At 51.4% G+C, this 14,423-nt stretch overlaps 1 protein-coding gene across 2 annotated transcripts in view; it reads right to left on the bottom strand.

Annotated features, from left to right (window-relative positions):
* FLT4 (fms related receptor tyrosine kinase 4) overlaps window positions 1–14,423 on the bottom strand; it is a 57,792-nt gene that overhangs the window by 21,956 nt on the left and 21,413 nt on the right. For both annotated transcript variants that reach the window (XM_082291213.1, XM_082291214.1), the window contains exons 2-9: window positions 14,283–14,379; window positions 8,251–8,522; window positions 4,442–4,554; window positions 3,386–3,548; window positions 2,998–3,137; window positions 2,134–2,302; window positions 1,432–1,549; window positions 689–840 (exon numbers count right to left, since the gene is read on the bottom strand). In XM_082291213.1, coding sequence (XP_082147339.1) covers window positions 689–840; window positions 1,432–1,549; window positions 2,134–2,302; window positions 2,998–3,137; window positions 3,386–3,548; window positions 4,442–4,554; window positions 8,251–8,522; window positions 14,283–14,379 — 1,224 coding nt within the window. The remainder of the gene's footprint in view (window positions 1–688; window positions 841–1,431; window positions 1,550–2,133; window positions 2,303–2,997; window positions 3,138–3,385; window positions 3,549–4,441; window positions 4,555–8,250; window positions 8,523–14,282; window positions 14,380–14,423) is intronic.

Genomic DNA, 14,423 nt, shown 5'->3' with positions numbered 1-14,423 from the left:
GCAGGCTCAGACACTGCATCCCCAGTCCTGGCACAGCCCTCCCCAGGCCTGTTTACAGAGTGCCTGGGCACTACAGCTGTCTGGATCTCAGGGCAACTCAGGCCTGCAAGGCACAGCAGGTCACATTTAAGCAGATTCAAGTGACAGCCTTTCTCCTTTCTCTGGTGAGTGGAACTGTCTGGATGCTGCAGGGCTCAAAGCACAGGGCCACAGAGCCTGCTGGAGACACATCTTCAGCTAGCAGTGCCCTTCCAGCACTTTTTTAGCTGGCATCTGTTTCCTGCATGACAGGTACCAGTTTCTGCTGTGGGAAAACTCCAGAGGAGCTTCCCACATAGAGGAACTCCTCCAGATCAAGACTTCATCTGTGTGGCAGCTGCCCTGCTCTCATGTCCGCATCAGTCAGGGTCACCCTCAGCAGCATCTCCAACTGCAATTGGGAAGTGGCCCCTGAGCCAGGACATATCCTGTCCAAAGTGAGGGAGCCAGGAACAAAACTAGTGTCACCCAAGCCAGAAGGAAGCAGCCTCACTGGAGCCACAGCATCCCTCAGCAATGGGGGAGAAAGAGGTGATGTAGGTACCAACTGCTTTAGGACAGCAATGGGGACTGGGTCTTGAAGGAACCCAAAGACTGGGGCCATGGGCTCAGCACTTCCCCCCCAGTTCCAGGCCTGGCCCCCTCTTACCATTGACGATTAACTGGAGGCTGATGTGCTTCTCCAGCCCCGCCAGCCTGTTCCGCAGAACCAGCGTGTATGTCCCGGCGTGCTGCTCCGACACATCCTTGATCTGCATTGAAGATTGAGATTGCTTGGGAATTAGCTTTCCATCCTTGTACCTGCGGGGAGGCAGAGAGAAAATGCAGCCATCGGGAGGAAGTGTCCCACTGGCAGCTGGGCAGGGGTTTGCTCATCCCCACTAGAAAGCAGTCAGGGTGCCCCTCGCTAGCACTGAGGACCTCTCTGGAGAGACCCCTGGGCCTTCTCTGGACCCAAGTTATGGGTCTGCACATTGTGTCATATGGATGTGTGTGGGGTTGGGGGTGTTGTAGCTCTGCCCTGAGCAGTGAGTGGGTGCAAAGCTCCCATCTCCAGTCAGCTCTGATGGAAGTGCAGCATGATGAGGTGCACAACCCATCCCACTACCTGGTTCCTCTGGGCGGCTGTGATTGCCACAGCAGAGGAACAAGAGGGACAGCTCCTGTGGGAACTCCACTTGGCCCCTCCAGACTGTGCAGAGCTGCCAAGCCAGGCTGTGCAGCTGAGAGCCAGGACTTGTGGGAGAATGGACCCCCATGGGTGGAAAAAAGTGACATTTGTGACAATCTTGGCCACAGAGGGACCTAGCAAGGAAGCCAGGCTAGGCTTCCCCATTTGGCAGGGGAAAGGAGGAGAGGAAAAGGTGGCTCAAGCTAAGAAAGGTAAGTTACCACTGGAAGTCTGGTGGGGGGTAAGCCACGACTTTCACTGGCAGCTTCACGGCTTCGTCTCCTGCAGTGGCTTCTATCACTGGGCCCTTCCTCCACTCCACGGTGATGAAGGGCTTTTCTGCAAGGAAAAAAGGGACCATGGAGGAGAATTCAAGGGGGCAGGCTGTCACAAAGATCTACTGCTCTCCACAGGGCCCAACAGCAAGGATCAAGAACAGGCAGTGTGTCGTTACAGGGCAGCTGAGATCCTGGCAGCCGAAGAGCTGCCTCTGTCTCCCTCCTGGGAACCACTGGGGATGCAGGAAGGCTGGGCTGCCCCATGACCTTCCGCTGCCAAGAAACAGCCACCCAGTGCTGATGGTGCCTTGTGCACCCGCAGCTGGTGCCCCTCAGGCCAGCCATGCCACAGGGGCACGGCATTTGCCACAGGGCCGCAGGATACGTGTGTCCTGCCATTCCACTGCATTTGGGCCAATTTGGTGTTGGCATCTCTCTCCCTCCGTTTTGGGACCTTGCTGAATGTGACTGTGCTCCCAGCATGGTGGTGGGGTGCAGGAGGGCTGAGGGGCTGGAGAAGGGCTGGGTTTCACTAAAGCAGAGTGGATGGAGGTGCAGGAGCCACTCTGCCCAAGCAGTCTGGGGATGGCTCTGCTGCAGCTGGGCTCTGGCTGTGGCTCTGCATGGCGGTGGCAGATGCTGTACCGTGCACGATGACATCGGTGCTCTCCTCCAGCATCTGGGCACCATTGGTGGCAGTGCATGTGTACTTCCCCACATCCTGCTGACTGACATTGTGGAGGGTCAGGATACTGGAGAGCTCCGTGTATGTCTGCAGGGACCGGCGCTCAGGCTCGATCACTGCTTGCTGCATCTGTGGGAGATAACAGAGAAGGGGATGAAAGACATCAGTAGGAGGGGGTCTATGTGGATAGACTTCTCACAGCTGTGATTCCCGATGCTCAGTGCTTGCCTCTACCTGGACAAGTTTTTGCACAACTGACTGCCATCCTCAGGCATGGAAGGGCACATGTTCTGTGTACTGACTCCTAGAGGCTGGGGTCAGATCTTAGCATGTTTTGCTCGTATGTAGCCCAGGAACCAGGCTGGGAGCCCCATGAACTGAGTGATATTCTCAGGGGACTCCCCTGTCTCACCATTCCAAAAACCAGAGGATACAAGAGGGGAAAAACAGTGAGGAAGAGACCACCTCACAGGCTCTTGATAACAAGGGCTCTATGATTAGAGTAGCTCCTTTTAAACCAATCATGTTTGCTCTGGATTTGCACTGGTGAAAGTGACGCCAGTGGTTTCCTGAGAACCCCAGAGCAGTAACATCTCGGCAAAAAGGGAGCTTTCTGCCAGGAAAAGGGTCTTCTTTCTGTCTGCCTTCTGCTACAGGGGAAAAAAATGGGAAAACACTCTGATCAAGATGTCCAGGGCACAACATGGTTAGAATTGTGAAGCAGAGCCCTGCCAATGATGTGAAGAGGAAGAATGAAGGGTCAGGAGGGGGTGACTCAATGGGTAAGAGTTCAGTGCACAGGGAGCTGCTCTGTTTGCTGGTACCTGTTTGCCAGGGTAAGTCCACTGGAAGTGGACGCCAGAGTTGAACTCAGCCCACACAGTGCAGTTCAAGACCAGCTTCTCTCCCATTAGCAGCTCCATGGCTTTCTTGGGATACAGCTGGATGTCATACAGCTCACTCCCTGATGCAGAAAAGGCAAAGAAAAGACATTTATGATCCAGTAACTCTTTGACTCAGACTGTGCAGTTATAGGTTTGGGAATGATCTCCTGCTGCATGGTGTATCTCTGTCTGACACACAGTAGAAGAGATATAAGCACCATGCAGAGTCTGTGTAGGTAGAGAGGACCATAACATTCCCATGAGCCACAGTGATGGACTTCAGAGCCACCCAAACTGCTCCCCTGAACCTTCCAAATATAGTATTCACCTGCTATATGGATGATGAAGAAATTGGATTTGAAGACCTTCTTGTCAATTACAGTCTCACAGTGGACATACAGTAAGTCCTTGATCAAGTGTGTGGGTACCTGCATTCCCTTCTTATTGTCCCAGAAAGTGCTTTTCCCGTCAGGGTGGATGAAGAAATTTTGCTGGAAAAAAATCAAGATTTTGCCAACTAAAATAAGAGGTTAACAACATTCCCACTCCACACCTCCCAGGCTTTATGCTGGCTAACACATCCCTTTTGTGGGAAGAAACGATGCAGCATCATGCTGTGATGGCCTCCTGCACTCTCCCCCCGAGGCTTTGCCATCTAGGAATCGTGGCCTCCCCTCTACCCTGAGCATCCTCATCCTGCACCATGAGCCTCCTTGTTTGCAGAGCGGGCCAGAGACTTCCAGGAATGGAAACTTCTAGAGATAGCTAAGGAAACCAATGCTGATGTCCCAAACATCAGCCCCACCGGGATGAGTGCTGACCTTGGGTAGTGTCCTTCCTGGGCAAGGGAAAGGCCCCTGGCCCCCAGAGTGTCCCTGGAGGCCTTTGTACAATAGTAACACTCATCCTGGAAGGATGTATTTGCATTGTAAAAAAAAAAAAAAAAAAAAAAAGGGAAAAAAAAGGCAAAAGCAAAAGCAAACTGATAAGAGACCTGTTTTTAGTCATGAGCCCCAGGGCTGCAGCCTCCTCCCTTGGGGGGATGCTGACCACCTATAGCGGTTGTAGATCACAGAGATGAGGCAAACAGGGGATGCTGTGGGGAAATGGGTTTAAAACAAAGTCTTGTTTTGTTTTATAGAGCTCCAGGGAAGAGAAGCAAGGCTGGCAGGAAACCCGTGGGGTCTGCCCAAGGGAACTGGACAACACAGCCTCAACCAGCAAATAAAACGAGGAAGCCAGTGGCTTGTACTTTCCATGGAAAATGTATCCCATGCATTTTCCTTTCCTGGCAGTGCCTGTCCTGCTTCCACTCAGGCAATTACAAATGCAGAACAAATGCAATACATCTCGGTCCAGAGTCTCCCAGCGGCTGAGCTCTCACCGAGGTCAGTGTGACGTTAAGATCTGGGACAGACACGAGGCATGGTACCCAAGTGTTCTCCTTCTTGCTGATGAGGAGGGTCTCCGGCTTGTTGATAAATGGCTGTTCAAAATCTGAAGAAAAGATACAAGGAGAACAACTACTAAAAAAGAAGAAAAAACTGGGAAAAGGCAACAACCAGTAAAAAAAGGAGGCTTTCTGAATTTCCTTAACACAGCACAAGCTTCACAGAGGGAATGGTGTTGAGCTGTTCAGCCCCATCTGCCACATGTGACAGTCAGAGGAGACACCTGGAGCTTGGGAATGCAAAGGCAGCCAGCTCCTCCACACCAAACACGCGTGGTACCAGTGCAGCAGCACTTGGGTGACATTTGGGCAGTGCGGGAAATGACCTCCGCTTTCCTGGAGCCTTCAAGGTCTCTGCCTGAGTGTGACCCTTTGTGAAAGCAATGCGTCGCGTCCTGGGCTCGGCGCCTGCCCAGCTGGTGGCTGTGTCCCCGCACAGGGCTGGCGTGGGGCTGCCGGGGCTGTGCTGCCCTGCTGCAGCGGCCGGCAGCGCGACCTTCCCGGGCGAGGAAGTGATCCGCAGCGCAATGGTATGCAGATGTCATCCTGCAGCCATCCCGGCCGGCAGATAAACACATGAGCTGAGCTTTCCAGGGCTGCCACCCCACTGCCGCCCAACTGCTGCAAGCACAAATATTGACAGGAAGAGCAAAACCACCCAAAAATAATCATTATGGAATGACTTAGCAAGGCCAGGGATGTCACACTAAACTCTGTGCAGAGCCAGTGTAGAATCAGCAGTGACCCAGGCTCACTGAATGGGATGAAGACAAAATTGGAAGAGACAAAGATTTGTGAGGCTGCTTGGTGGCCTCAGTGACAGATGATTTATTCTGTAGTATCAGCCCCTGCCTGCCCTTTTCCACAGGGGTTTATGCCTCATGGGGTGCTATCTGACACACTTCCTAGTGTCTCGAAGGCATGGTGTTGCCAGCATCTCTCCTCTGTAAATGCCCACCCAGCACATGGTCATGATTGGCTTTATTCATGGAAATTGTCCCCTGGGTGAAGGGGGGTCTATAAGGAGGGGATCGGTCTCCATCTGGGAGACACTGGGCTGCCTAAGAGTCCTGCTAGGGGTGATTTTACAGCTTTTGGCATGCTGTAATCAGACCAAATGATCCCAGTGGCCTACGTTTAGTTTTATTCACCTGTGTTTCAGCTAAACCACTGATTTCAAGGGAGTGTAGCATGAGGACCTCTGTTTGTCCAACTCAAGATTCTTTTCCTCTGATACCCAACCCCAAAAGAGACCCATCTAAAAGGACAAGTCAAAGATGAATTTGGAAAAGATCCTCACTTGCAGATTCTGTTGTTCAAGTCACATTGGGCCCAACCCAATCCAACCCAGTGCTCCCACTGTTAAGTGCATAAATCTTTAATTTTTGATCTATAAAGCTGCTGCTTGAGTGATAGTCATGCTGCAAAGGCCTCTCCTCTGTGTGAAGTGCTTTTTTCTAAAGTGTAGGTGAAACAACCCACACTCAAGAAACTGAATTGGTCAGCTCTTACAAAAACACAGATTGCCCAGAGAGTTCTTGTCTTTACTTCCTGGGGGTTTTTGCTACTACAGTATTGCTGACTTCTGAAACCAAAGATTTGTTTCCCAGTGTGAACATGTTCCTCATTCCTCTCCTGAGCCCTGGGCATGTGAGAAGGGGGAGCTGCACGGCTGCCAGAGGTGAGAGACCACAAAGTCCCCTTCAAGCTCAGATGGCAGCCAAGAACTGACTGATTTACTGGGCTAGTTTTGCTGCCAGTGAGCTTGTGATTCATGCATTAACTCCCCTCTCTGACAACATCACAAATTTCCTTAAGACTGCCTTAATGGGTCGGATGGGAATAATTTAGCATCTTCGTCATTAATATATGCTAAGCTTTATGAGATGTGGGCTGTACATAGCCTATCCTACTCTGATGAGGCATTCTGTGTCTACAGTGCTATCTCTAGTTGTAATAAAATACACACCTAACCAGACACATGGGAAGGAGACACATGCATGGAGAGTTCATTTAAGAACTGAGCTGCAGGTAAAATACAGAAGAACCTATTTTTCCAGGCAAGTACAGATATTTTGTTCCTGGCAATTTCACCAAGCTCTCAACATGAGAAATGGGCTTGATGGATAAACCTGTGGTCTGATCATCCCGTCTCCGAACATCCCCAACACTTACATCAGCCCTTCCAAGCTCTCCAGGGACAGTCTCATGTTGCAGCCCAGTTGAGCAAGAACAGGCTTTATCTGAACGTTCTGCAATGGCTGTGGTTACCATATGCCTGGGTTTTCCTGACATGTCCCTTCTCCTGCCTGAAAGCCTGTCCTGTCTGGAAAGGCAGATTCTGAGGTTTCCTAGATGCTTGATAACCATAAGAGGGGACAGCCTGATTGGACTGAGCATGAAGGTGTGCTGTGTAGCCATGTGCACAGCAGTGCTGCGAGGTGTTGGCAGGATCTGGTGCACACACGCCGTCCACAGGCACTGTGAGTCCCACGGGCCCTGACAGCGTGGGATTTATTGCCCCTAAGCAGCACCATGTGCACTCTCTGGTAAACAGGAGAGCCGCTCCTGAGCTGCAGAGAAGCTGGAGGTGAGAGAAGGTGGATCAAGGGGCAAAGTGGCATTTGCTGGATCACAAAGAAAATCAGTTCTTGCAAAAGCACTCCCTGCACGTAAGTTTTTGGGGTTGTATTGATTTTCAGCATATCTAAGAAGCTCTCTGTCTCCATCCTGATACAACCCTCTAGAGTGTCTGAACACCACTGTCCAACTCACAGATGTCTGAAATCCAGGCAGGCTCTGTCCTGTTTTAGGGTGGGCAGCATAGCCCATGGAAAGAGGAAGCAATTGCCCAAACAGACTGCAATTCCTCTCCAACAGCTGCCCAGCTTCTCTGATTTGCCCCTGCATTTTTCTCTGCATAGTTGCAGAGGCAAAATTGGCTTTGCCCTGGGACTTCTGAAAAATGCATTATATGTCATGATCTGCCTGGCTCATGACAACTGCACCAACTAATAAATGGGGGTGGAAAGAGAAATAGCTCAGCCAACTGTTTCCAGGGGACAGAGTTCATTTATCTTGCTGGAGCCTGCTGTGAGCAGTGGGAGAGATGGCAGAGGAGGAACCCCTGGGACACAGAGACGCTGAGTACTGACCCCGCAGCCACTCCCTAAGCTGAGGTTCCAGCCCCAAGCCTGGTAACATCCCTCCTCTGCCAAAATACAACCCCGCTTGCATGGGCAGCCCCTGCACAGTGTGGAGAGGAGCATCTGGATCTGTCACTGTGAAGCAGCTCAGGCCAGCAGGTCTGGGAACAGGTGGAGGCTGCACATGGAGTGTTCGTACCACTTATCCTCTCCGTCTCAGCTTTATGAAACACTACCACCCCTGGCCACCAGCATCTCAAGGAGCCCCCAGCTGCCCAGAAGAGAACTCCTGTGCTTTTTTTAGTGGTGGAGTGTCTCTGAGGCCAGGCTCTCACTCCTTGAATTCCTGCATTCCAACCCGGCTGGAGCAATGCCCCCAGGATGGGACATAATTGAATCCCAGGCGCTGCTGCCATGGACGGATATTGGTCCCCTGCACTTCCAGGGAACCAGCCCTTGGCCCCCTCCCCGAGGCTGCAGCAGCCGCGTTCTGCCCTGGGAGGCACACGGAGATGTTTAATCTTTCAGATACTGTGTTGGTGCATTGGCTGCCCCACACTCCCAGCCTTGCAGGTGCACACCACCGACAGCTCTTACCTCTCACAAACACGTAGGTGCTGACTGCTGTGGTGCCCTCGATTTTGGCATCAATGTACTTGTAGTAGCACCGGTAGTAACCTGTGTGGTTCGCCTGTGCCTCCGTCAGCACCAGCACTTTGCAGTACGGCTTCGTGCCGGTCCCCTCGCAGTCTTCTTCTTGGATTGCCTGGCCGCTGCTGGGGGCTGCTGAGGCCACCAACTCGGTCTCCTCCTTCCCAGCAGGATCCACCTTGCCCCCTGGCCACGACCACTCCAGAGGGTGCTGGCCTCTAGACATGGGCGAAAAGCAGTGTTAGCTTTGGGCTGAGCATGGTGAACATGGTGGTGGCTTCATTGCTCGGTGTGACTCTGTGCACACCTGCACATGGCCCAGCCAGCCACCGGTCTCGGGCTGAGGCACAGAGGAATGGCAATCCTCCAAAGGAAAAAACAGGCACAAGGCAACCAGATTCCCTAAGTGCTGGGCAAGCAAAGGCTCATCCCCTTCCCCAGGCCACCTCTCTGGCCATGCTAAGCTGTAAGATATCAGCCCGCTCACAAGCAGGCCCCTCTGTCCCATGACACTGTCCTACTGGTATGAATGCCATGACAGGGAAACACACAGGGCCCTGAAGGAAAGGTTCCATTTATTTTCTATTCCCTCTCATTATTAAAAGGGTCCAGAGCTATTAGGGAAACACATGGATGTGATGATTTCCCTTGGCTCAGTGTAGCTGCTGGCTGGGGCTCATTGTATGATGAATGGAGTGGGAAGAAGAATGGGGGAAGGAGAGCAGACTGGAAAGAAGGTGAGAAAGAGAAAAGCAGGAGGGAGTCAGGGATAAAAGACAGCAAGGGGAAAACAAGGGGAGGCTCAGCTGACTGCCTTCTGGCCAGCTGCCAGCTGTTTCCTTCCCTGTTGCTGTGGGAGGGGGTTCCCTTGCTCTGCACAGCACCCTGCAGCCCCTCAAAACCCCAGTGGGCCTGGGGCTGCTGCCCCTTCCCACCTCTGCAGAGACACTGAGCTGCAAACACCTCTCTGATGGCATGACCCCAAAGCCTGTACACCAGCAGCCCAAAGACAGACAGAAAAGTCCAGGAACTCAAGAAACCCCCAGAGAGAACGTGCATGTGTGTATTTATATATAGCTGAGGATCTCCAGAGCAGGAGCTTGCATGTGCACACACGTGCCACCGTAGCTTGTTATAACTGCACTTGTTTACTACAAACAAAACAAGCTTTTATTCCATGCTGGAAGTTTCCTTCTGTGAAATCAGAGCCCCTTTCAGAGGAAGGCCTAGTCCCCACTTGAAAGTTTGCCAATATAGCTGAAAGTCACTTAAGTACGTGCAAAAAAAAAAGAAATGGGAAAAAAGAAGCCGTCATAAGAGACAGCTGTGGGGTAAAAATGGCCTTTTGTCAGCACCATTGGCTCTATGAGGGGAAACTGGGTTCATTTATTATGCAAGCTGGGAATAGATGTGTTGGCACATGCAGCTCCTCTGCCAGGGCTCTGCCAGGGCAGCTCTGTGGGCAGATGCTTTTAAGCACAGGCAGGCTGTGACCATCACCAGACAACAAGAGACAGCGAGGAGGAAGTGAGATAAGGTGCCATTGGAGGGCACAATGGCTCAGACGCAATGAGGACAGGATTTCTGCCCAAGCATGGGGGAAAGACCTGCCCCTTTGTGTTTGTCTTCAGCAGCTGATTTATCTTCCTGCAAACTTTGCTCTCTTCCAGCTCGCTGCAGATGAGTTTGGAGAGAGTGTGCTGCACTCTTCCCCTGTCACCAGGCACAAGGGCTCTGGAGGCAGTGATGAGTCCTTGGGGACAGCCACACAGCCCCTCTTACCCCACTCAAACTTCTGCTTCCACTAAAAATGCTATCAGTGCCTGAGGCAGAACGGTAAGTACAGCTCTGGCAGCTTGTGTCCTTGAAGCACAGGCAAGCTTCTCCCAAGTACCAGTCTCAAGAACTCTTCAATAAAAATAAGAACTGAATTTTGAGCTTTTCCCTTCCTATTCATGCACAGGGAAAATAATAGTAAAACTGATCACTAAACCAGGAACACCTGGTGGCCTCTGCCATGGCTGTTGTTGCTGTGTCCACAGTCCCACTGCACTGGTGCAGACCATGGGCTCATCCCCACTCTCCACCCAGAGCTGAGAGCTTCAGACTAGGCATTTTTGGCACTCCACTTGGAGCAGGGTAATTGTAAAGGTCTCCAGCGTTTCTGCTTTCTGTTTGTTTACCTACTGGGACTTTCACACATTATCAGATCCACTTGTTTCATTAACCATCAAGGCCTGCAGTAGCTGAGTGACACGTATTTATATAAACATGGATGGGCCAGAGTGCACAGATGTGCCGACCAGCCCGTGGGCAGCTCAACCCAGGCATTCCTTTCATTCTGTGCTTTCATTTCCTTTCAATGTCCATAGACTTGGTGGGGACACAGAAGGTGTGGGCATTACTGTGAGTCCAAATAAGTGTCACTGGTGTGTTAAGAGGACCACAAAGAGGCAGGAATGAGGGCAGGCCAGGCTCACATGGATCTGAATCTACCCTCTGCATTTGGGGAAGAGTCCAAGCAGCAGTTCTGGATGGTTCCCTCTCTCCTATCTGTCACCTTACAAGATTTATTCCCAAGTTGTTTTCTTTCAGCTCGGTGATAATGTGCCTCTTGGTGATGGAGCCTGCTGATGCCAGCTGGAAAAAAATCCACTGTAGGCTTCTTCACAGCTGTTTTCCTCAATCTTTTCAGCATAGATGCTCTTCAAGGGAGATGTTGGCACCCCTCGTCTTCAATCGTCTTTGAAACTCCCATGCGTGGTATGATGGGCAAGGCTGGTTGTGGCTTTGTGGCTTAGCTGGGACAAACCAAATTGCCCCCAGCACCATAGAGGATGTTCACACCAGCCACACACCTGTAGGAGAGAGCAGCAGGTGTTGTGTGTTCCCGGACACCGCTCTGGAGCAGTGGTTGTGGGGCTTTGCATTATCCTCAGGCTCCTTCAGCCCTGTCACAGTGCTCATTTCCTCCACGAGAGCCAAGAGGGCCCTGGGGTCAAATATTTCCTCTCTGCCACAGACGGGTTTGCACATCTGCGAGTCAGCTCTGTTAACAGGTCACTGGGCAGCAAAGGGCATCCTTGCCCTTCTTTTTCTTGCTTTGCTCCCCACCTGTGTGCCTGGCACCTGCAGGATGGGATGGGATGGGATGGGATGGGATGGGATGGGATGGGATGGGATGGGATGGGATGGGATGGGATGGGATGGGATGGGATAGCCAGGACAAAGTTGATCCCTGCAGAGGTTTCTGCTGTTGTGCAGCTGGCTCCTGTGGGGTTTGCTCCAATGCTCACGAGCTGGAACAGCAAAAGCTCTCTGCTTTCCCCCTCTGCAGGCTGCCAAGGGCATGAAAGAAGAGATTCACAATATTCTTCCCTTCCTTCTCGAGATAGGAGCTAATAAAAGCTGCACTGTCCATTTGGGCATCATCCCCTTCCCCCTGTTCTGCCACATGCTTGGATCAAAACATCCCTGGGACTCTCAGCCAGCCCTGGCACAATCTCTATTTTGGAGAATGTTCCTGCACTGGTGCCCTGCTCTGTCTGGGCCTCTCAAGGGTGCCTTGTGCTGGGTGACAAGGGAACATGACTGTATATGATGCCATTTGCAAAAGCAGAGCCCCAGCATCTGGTGGCTCCTTGTGTGTGTGTTGTGCCTTTGGGTATCTGTTAAGCATGCCCAGCTCCAGAGGCATTGCTTATCCCATGGCCTGGCATGGACTCTAATCACCGATGAGGCTTGGTGGGCTGTGGAGCAGGAGCAGGGCTGCAGAGCTGTGGATGTTTGAGATCCAGGCTGCTGCGAGGGAGCCTGAGAGCACAGTTGGCTGCAGGACTCTCACACTTGGTGGGTGAAGCTTGAAAGGTCTCCAGGGAGTCTCACAGAGGGGTTTTGAGCTCGTCTTTCTGCCGAAGCACTGCTTCAAGCAGGCCCATACTCCTGGCTCCAGGGCAGCTCAAAGAGCAGCCAGAGGACATTGCTCTCAAGGGAAGACCAGGGTCAAACTGAAGTCACCTCCAACATGATGTTCAGCAGGAAATCCCTGGATTCTGGATTTGATTTTGTATTTGTTTCTGCCCTACCCTGCCCCACCACTCTCTCCTTTGCCTGTTCTCTTGGTGGTCTGCATGTTTTTCCCTTCAGCTCCCATTAACACTAGCCAGGTCTTCCCAGGGTGGGCCATGGCCCAGAGAAGAGGTTGGAGAAGCAGCTGGGTGTAGAGATCCAGGGACCAGGAAAGATTCAAATGAAGTAACAGTGTCCCACAGTCAAAGTCCTCTCCTCAAGACAGACAAACATAGGACTGAGAGCTCAGAAGGAAAATGGGAACCCTCTGGGCCATGCAGGAGATACTGAGATTTATCTACCTGCAGATGGTGTGAAGGACATTGCACAGCCCCATGGAGCACATCTGGGACACCGGGATGCAGAAGCAGGGAGCAGCCAAAGAGTAATACGGGCAGAGGGTACGTGGGTTTTAGTGCTGTTTGCAGAGGGCCCTGTGCTCTTTGGCTGTCCAGTTCAGTCTTTCACGGCTGCAGAAGACACTTTCTTTTACCACACCTCCAACTTCAGTATGTCCTTTCGCCTTGGCTCAATCTATAGACAACAGTCTTGAAACTGCTTTCTGTGTCCCTTGCTGGGCCCCCCCTGAGGAAGGGTCTGCCCTGATTCTAAGCTCATTCAGAATAACCTCACTGAGTCTCCCCTCTTCCAAGGTTTTAACAGGGAGTGTCAGTTCCCACATCCCTCTGTGGAGAAAAGTACCATGGCAGAGCACTGGAATCCCCAAACTCCCTTCTGTTCCTCTATGTCCCACAGTAGCTCTACGGCTGACCACAGTCCCCCACGGACAGCCATGGACAGTCCTCCAATTCACACTTTTCCTACATCTCAGCACACGTCATGGCTCTTCAAGTCACCGGATGAAAACAAGCCCACAACCACTCAGCTTCCCAGACCAAGTGAAATCAGTTCAGTAATTAACATCAACAACCTTTCCTCTGTCCTTCTCCCTTGGCTATGAACTGATTCACAAAGGAAAAGCAATGCCATCTGTTCCAGGAAAAGTTAAATATGTTTGTGACAAGACATGAACACAATGCCAGCCAAGTGTTTGCAGTAATTGCTCTGTGGTTATATATAACACTGAGAAACACCCAATTGAGGCCCACACTGAATTTAGATCCCCATTAGACCCAGCATTCAGATCCCAAGCATGGGTCTGTTTTCAGCTGCTGAAGGGAAACTCCAGGAAAATTGACCTTGGGCAATTCTCCCACTTGTTTATGGTTTTTTTTTTTTTTTACTTTCTGAGACAGGAGGCAGTCCAAAAAACATGCACAGCTGAGTGTCCCAGCGTGGATAAATCAGTTCAGGCACACCACCTTTTCAGAGCCACAGTGTCCAAAGCAACCAGAGATTGTCCAGCTCCTCTCACAGTTATTCACCTGGCCCTGGCTGGGGCTTCTTTTCACCCACATATATAAAGGGAGAGCATTAAATCCCATCTTCCTAGAAAAGCTGAAGCCTCTCATAGCCACCACTAAGGGCAGCCTTGCCTTCTCCCATGGATATTTCTGTGTCTCCCAAATGCCCCACCAGATTTAGAAACCAGAACTTCAATCCTAGTGGCCCCAATGAGGTGAGAATAAGCAACGTCAGAGAAAGACAGGGAGAGTCAGGAAGACCAGTTTCCCTGAAGAGCTTACAAAAAAGCTATCAAATCACACAAAATGTTTCTCTATCTTTCTTCTTCTCTGAAAGACTACAGCAGAGGTTATCACTGAATCCTCTGAGATGTCTTTGGCTTCTTTTTCAATTAATTAGATGAATTCACACTTGGGGGATGTGGAAGATTTCTAGTCAGACATGCTAATTTTGCCAAGGTGTCCCTGGTGGGCTCTCCTTGCCTGGTCCTCCAACACTCACCAGGTAAGAGTAGTCTAGACAGAGCCACACTTGCTGGTGCCTACCTGCAGGTGATGGTCAGTGTGTCCTTGGCGTTGATGACGTGCTCCTCCTCAGTGATGCTCAGAGTAGGAGGGGTCATAGAATAGCTGCTCACCAGATCTGTGGAGACACAGGAGAGAAGGGATGATGCAGACATCCATCAG

Source organism: Coloeus monedula, assembly GCF_965178545.1.
Source record: "Coloeus monedula genome assembly, chromosome: 15".
Lineage (NCBI taxonomy): Eukaryota > Metazoa > Chordata > Aves > Passeriformes > Corvidae > Coloeus > Coloeus monedula.
This window is presented reverse-complemented; position numbering and strand designations above follow the sequence as displayed.